Source organism: Sorghum bicolor, chromosome 10 (assembly GCF_000003195.3).
Source record: "Sorghum bicolor cultivar BTx623 chromosome 10, Sorghum_bicolor_NCBIv3, whole genome shotgun sequence".
Classification (NCBI taxonomy): Eukaryota; Viridiplantae; Streptophyta; class Magnoliopsida; order Poales; family Poaceae; genus Sorghum; species Sorghum bicolor.
This window is the reverse complement of record NC_012879.2, coordinates 16,016,935-16,023,469: the sequence shown is the minus strand read 5'-3', so window position 1 is coordinate 16,023,469 and position 6,535 is coordinate 16,016,935. Positions and strand designations below refer to the sequence as shown.

Sequence of the window (6,535 nt, the reverse complement as noted above, 5' to 3'; positions counted from 1 at the left end):
TGCATATAAAAATCTAGAGATTAATTCACTAAGGGACTATCATGTAACATGATAGATAGTGCATCAAATGAGATGGGCTTGAGACCTACATAAAGTCTATCATAGTGGTAACCACAAGTCCAAAAATCCTCAAGGATATAGTTGCAGAAGTCATTACCCATGTTATCTCTTATCCATCCAGGATTTTTATCCAAATAAAGAAAATAAACAAGCATAAATACATCTCATACTTAACAAGTGAAACATGATGTTTATGAGGCTCAAAGGCAAGACACATGTCGCTTTTAGTTGTCATAATGTTAGCATATGAGTAGCATCAAGTTGCTATATTCCAAAATAAACGCATGATCTGGTAAAGTGAATAAAGGATAGCAAAAACAACATAATAATAATAATCATAATCTTTAGTGATCATTTGTTCTGTAAGGGTTCCAAGGCTGCTTGTGACTATGAGCATGCTGTTATAACAGTTTTATACTCTCCAGAGGTTGTATACTTTCACTGTGAATCATGAGTCCCATATACTACCATGATAGGTACTCCCTGAAACACTTCCATGGTGAGCAGGCAGGGTTCACTATGAAGCCTTTTCAAGGTTCGTTTAACAAGTTAGGGTTGTTAAGTTTCCAATTGGCAAATAGATGTGGAGCTCCCTTTTCAAATGGCACAATGACACACAACCTATACACATAAGGACAGAGGCCGCACTATGCCTGATTTGACAAGCCCGTATAGCACCATGAAGCTAAGCACTAACAAGCTAGAAAAGGTCCTCTTATATGACTAAAGTCAGAGCCATATTGCCCTCATAGTTGTACTGTAAGTCTTAGATGATCACTTACAGATAGGCCCTTATGGAGAGAAACTAGAGCACCATATAGATAGCCCAATGCTCTAGCCCTCTTTACCAGATTTGCTAAAATGTCATATTTCAATGTTTATTACATATTGCATTAGTCAAATTATAAGATCATGGTTTAAGTGTAGCCCACATCGTCCGTATATTCGATCATGTTCGACTATCAGTCCAGAGGCCATGGCGAAGGAGGCCCAAAATTGGCTGTTCAAAGCAACCAACTTGAAGATCAAGGCACGCCGAGAATATCTGGAGCCGATGTATGTGGATGACAGCATAATATGGATCTGTTATGTTTTTTCTGTAACAAACTAGGGATTCAATCTGTTAGCCTATCCCCCTCATTGTAACCCTACCCTCTCTGGCTATATAAAGGAGGGTAAAGACCTCAAGATCAAGATCCATCTCATTCCCTTTCATCTCATAGCTAGGGGCAACAACCCCTATAACTGAGCATACGAATACAAGAAGAGGGGACATGAGCAGGGTATTATGCTACATAGGGGCCTGAACAAGTATAAATCTTATGTCTCGTGTGGTACCATCTAATTCCTCCTACGTTAAGTTGTTGCTAGGCATTGCCGGAGGTAAATTCCGATAAGGGGCGGGGGTGGGGGATATGCTTGCTAGGGAGGGTGCTAGGTGCTGCCGGCCAAGGGAGCCGCGATGGGCCTAACCACCGGCCGCCAGCCACCGCGCCCGCCCGCCCGCTAGCCGGAAGCGCACATGCCTGCGAGGTGATGCTGAACATTGCTACTCGGTTCTGAGGGGAGGATGTGGAGTGGGAGGGGATGTGAGGGATTCACCACTGGGAGGAGCGCCACCCAATGGACAAGAGCAAGGCGGCCACGAAACTCCAGCATCCGCCGTGTGCTGCTCGTGCTCGAGGCATGAGCAGAAGGAACGAGCGCCCAAGATTTGGAGGAAATAAACTGAGAAGTATGCTTGTCTTTTGGGCCGTGTTTAGTTCCCGAAGGGAAGAATTTCGCGACATTGTAGCAGTTTCGTTTCTTTGTGGTAATTATTGTCCAACCATGGACTAACTAGGCTCAAAAGATTCATCTCGTAAATTTTGACCAAACGGTGCGATTAGTTTTTTTTCATCTATATTTAATATTTCATGCATGCGTCTAAAAATTTGATGTGACGGAGAATCTTGAAAAATTTTAGGTTTTGGAGTGAAAGTAAACAAGACATTGGAGTGGGTGCTCTGCTTTCTTTTCTCTTTTTTTTTTTGCCATTTAATTCGCCTCATCCTCACGGTGCTATAAAGTAGGGGCAAACAGTTGCTTCATTTTAAAAAGACAAGGGCAAAATCACAAAGTTTAAATAGTAGAAGTAAAATCACCATTCAAGTCTAGAGAAGTGGAAAAAAACACCATATTCGCAAACATAACAGAAACTGGTATACTTTGTGTTGGCAAACTTGACAAACAGAGGCAGCATATAGAACTAGCTTTTGATAGCTGTTGGTACTGCTTATTCAACCGCCTACGGACATAGTAGCTCCGTACCTCGAAAATGCATCACGCGCGAGTTCTCTGAGCCTTATCTTATTACAGATAAAAGATGTTAAAAGGAGCACACACCCATGGCATGCTTGCTCTTCACCCTGCGCATGCAGACGTGCATATATGCTAGCTGTGATCTTCCATCAGCAGCGGTACGGGACAAACCCAACCTTCCCTCCGCGCACGTCGTACACCACCTCCGTCGACATCTGCGCCATGCTCCCGATCACAGCGCCACCATCCTGCGCAACGAACGCAAGGCACCCGACGGAGAAGTAGCTCCCGGGCTCGGGGAAGTACATCATTTCGTCGATCCAGAGGTCAAACTCGGCCCCGCCGTCGAACTTGAGCGTCACGGCCGGCACCGAGTAGGAGCTCAACGCGGTGAAGTTGTAGCACGTGTCCAGGCTTCCTTGCGGCGGCGCCACAGGGTACTGCGACATGGACTTGCGGAATTCGTCGCGGAGGGCCGCGTACACCTTGGGCTTGAGGTAGGTGAACGTCGTGTGCAGCTCGAGGATCGTGCCTCCGCCGGCGATGGCGGCGCGCGGGACCGGGAGGTCCACGCCGCCGAGGCCCAGCCCGACGAGCTCCACGACGTACAGATTCCCGTTGTGGCGGTTGCTCCTTAGCGGGGTGTAGCTCACCTTGCGTCCCAACAGCTCCGGCTTGGTGGCGCCGAGGGAGAGGAAGCCTACGTCGCTCGGGTACGACGGCAGGCAGTAGGAGAAGGCGACCGCGTCCGGCGAGGAAGGCGCGGCGCGAGACGCCAGAGAGTGGCTGTTCCGGCTGAGGTCGAGGATACCAGTGGAGTCGTCGTCCGGCCGGAACCCGGCCTCGAGACACACGAACCTGAAGTCGTCCACGATGTTCCACGGCGTCAGCGTCAGCTTGTCGGTGAAAAACGTCGCATTGCCGAGCAAAGTGTTGTTGATGGAGACGCTGAGAGTGCAGCTGTGTCCGGAGCAGCCTTTATTGAACGGGCAGTCCGGCGAGCCACAGGGGACATGAGCGATGGAGGACGACGCGGATGGGTCAAAGGCGTGGTGGCACGGTTCGTCGGCGGCGCACGGCTTGCACTGCAGCTGCGTGGCACCGGTGGTAGTCGTGTCGAATCCCACGGTGAACTGCTGCACCGGAGTGCCAAAGCCAGCCGTGACGTGGTACTCGAACGCACCGGGCAGCTCCTGGATTGGATCGCCCCTGCTGGGGATCGAGAGCCCTCCTCCATCAGCTCCAGGTGATGTCGGTGCGGGTGCAGCGGACCCGTGGTTGTGGTCTCTGAACAGGGAGCGGAAGCGAAGTGCGTCGCGGTGGAGGATGTCGGCCACGGATGGCTTCTCCAGCTGTTGGATCCGTGCGGCGCCAAGAGGGGAGCATGGACTCAGCCGGTGCACCACAGGCAATGTGTCCCTCCTGCTCGTCCCTACAATGTTAGGAGTAGGTTACAAGTTAACATGACACATATATATGGACCAGTACACCACAATTAACAAGGAACATTATGGTGAATGGTGATGCTTCACCAGAATGTGCGGAGGAGCAGGTCGGCGTCTGTTTCGGCTGCCGTGGGTCTCTGTTGGAACGGAGAATGTAGTGCCTTCCGCCATGGGTGTAGCTGGTGTGGTAGGAGGAGCCAAGATAGGGCCAAACAATAAGCAGCAAACAGACTAGCAGAGGGGGAACGGCCGAAGCCATGATTGCAGTCACTGCTGGTGCTCTTCAGTAAGCTCGGTGAGTATACTTGGAAATTATTGCCAGTGGTAGTAGTCGTAGTTGGAGCAGGGGCATATATATAGGAGTGGGCGAGTAGCCAGCATTGTTCTTGTAGCGTTCTCGTATACGATGATTGTAGATCAAGTATAATATAATAGTCATTCTCACCTTTCGTGTTTGGTTCTAACCTTGTTTTCATGCTTCCGCGTTGAGCCCAAAGCGTTGCGTTAATGCATACGAAAGCACATTGGCTTGGGTGTAACGCCCGGCCGGGCCATGGATAACTTGCTGGAATTTACCACTCCTACCGTGGAATGGAAGTTCAGCAAGATGGTAGTGGTACAGATGTTTCATGCACCATTGCTCAAGTCCCCTGTGGCTGTTCAATAATTTATGGCATAAAACAACAAACAATGAATCTTGTATTAAGAATAAATGTGGAAAGGACCAGAGAATGTATGGAGAAAATAACTATTATAGGACTCCAATCAATGTGGCTTCTCTCAAATAGGATTTGAAACATTTGCTTCTCCCAAATAGGACTGTAAACATTGTTTGTATGCTCTAATGATATTTTAATACAATTAACCATATTTTAAGTCCTAAATACATGTATTTGATCATGTCAGGACTCTTTTGCCCCTCCCTGGCTGCTCCCTGGGCGAGACACCATCCTCAGTTGTCACTGACGCCAGCTCGGGGGCTTCGGCCATCAAGAGACCAAAGCACGCCTGAGACAGACGGACCCGTGCAAAGCAGTGGCGCCTAGGCAGTTTTTTGCCCGCAGCGCAGCCGCCTCGTCCGGTCCACCGACAGCAGTGCGCATCTTGGACAGGAGGCAGGCCACCACACCCTTGCTCCCGGCCATCGCCGTGCAGTGCAGCGCCATGTCGAGTCCCTTGTTCCGCATGGCGACAAGCGACGGCGCGCTCTTGCAGACGAACGCGGCGGCGCAAGTAGACGAGGAGACGGACTAGGTACGACAAACAGGCAGATGAATCGTTTGTACAAGGGTAATAAGGTCATATACGAAAATACATTTATTTAGAAGATGAGAAAAAATAGTTAATATTATTAAAATGTTATTAGAGCTTACAAACAATATTTGGAGTCCTATTTGGAAGAAACAAATGTTTAGAGTCCTATTTAAGAGAAGCCACAACGATTGCAGTCCTATAATAGCCATTTTCTCGAATGTATGTACCTTTAGTTTTTCCTAAGAATAGATCAACGTACGCGGATGCAGGTTCTTTCTCTTTTGGTCCTTTCTCTTTTCGTTCTTTCTCACTTTAACTTGATGCAGGTTCTTTCTCGTATAGCTTCCAATACGGGAGTATAGCCACATGGTTCCTAACTATGATGGTGCATTCACTAGCAAACTTTGCAGCAACAAGAGGAACCACTTTCTTTAATTATGACAACTTGCACAAGTCCCATATTATTTCGTCGGTCTCTTCTCTCCTATCCCCTAGTTGTAAATGTACATTGTCATTGAAATTAATTAGGTAAAGCAAACATTGATCCAAGATGATCATGAATTTAAAGCTTTGCATAGAAATATTGATCAACTGAGACAATAACAAATATGAAAAATAGATGAACAAACTATCACCTGCATTGGTAATCTGGTTGTGGTGACCATGTTGGGTAAGGCCATCAACTACATCAGCCACAAGGGTGTTGTCATTATGATGGTGAAGCCATCTAAACAAGGGCAGCAAGAAAGAAAGCATTCGTCATACAAACATAACTTATAGAACTATAGTAAGAATCCATCACCTCCAATGTCCATATGGCTATGCTGATTATGCCGGTCAATTGTATCAGACCCGGTGGTCATGTGAGTGTTGTCAAGTATAGCAGATCAGTTATGACCTAAAATTAATGGTAGTAATTAAGGGTGAGTTCATTACCAAGTAGTAGGTGCATATCTTTTCTCCGACAGAGAAGACAAGACTTTAATTCACCTAAAGCATAGTAGCTTCATACCAAGGTTTCATAAGACACTACATTATGATCAAACAACCATTTACAGAAAAGGTTAAAAGCTTGGCAAGCAAACAAAGAGGAAGCATGAAAAATAAGAAACTGTATGAAAATGGAATTTTTGATATAGGTTGACCCCACTATTTAGTGTCAAACAACAGATTTCTAAAAATTGCTGCACAGACCATGTTACCAGAACTGTAAAAATTGGTTTCATAAATTTTGGCCATTTTGGGTTAACAGGAAAGGAAAATAAATTTTGACAATTTTGTCATTGTGAAAATTAACGTAGTGGTAAGGCAGTCTGTTGTCGTGTCGCAGGTCGTGGGTCCAACTCCCGCAAACCGTTTTTTTTTGTTTTCCAATTAATCTTAGAAACAAAAATGCTGGGTCAGCTTGAGGGACTGTGATGCTGGGCCAGTAATAAATAAATAAAAATACTTAAAGTGAGGAAATTAAGAGTCAT

The 6,535-nt window shown here is 46.6% G+C and overlaps 1 protein-coding gene across 1 annotated transcript; it reads right to left on the bottom strand.

Moving 5' to 3' along the window:
• On the bottom strand, positions 2,511 to 5,725 carry LOC8076442 (aspartyl protease family protein At5g10770). Its single transcript, XM_021449806.1, has 4 exons — positions 5,696 to 5,725; positions 4,830 to 5,056; positions 4,383 to 4,462; positions 2,511 to 3,793 (listed from the first exon to the last, which is right to left on the bottom strand). Exons 1-4 carry the CDS (start codon positions 5,723 to 5,725, stop codon positions 2,511 to 2,513), a joined length of 1,620 nt encoding a protein of 539 aa, XP_021305481.1.

What these genes read in the sequence shown, in the direction of transcription:
- LOC8076442 (XM_021449806.1), bottom strand. Translation starts at nt 5,725, where the DNA reads ATGGTCACCACAACCAGATTACCAATGCAG. An exon ending in CAACCAGATTACCAATGCAG is followed by an intron (nt 5,057 to 5,695) that starts GTGATAGTTTGT and finishes TGTCGTACCTAG; the next exon opens with TCCGTCTCCTCGTCTACTTG. An exon ending in GGCGCCACTGCTTTGCACGG is followed by an intron (nt 4,463 to 4,829) that starts GTCCGTCTGTCT and finishes ATTATTGAACAG; the next exon opens with CCACAGGGGACTTGAGCAAT.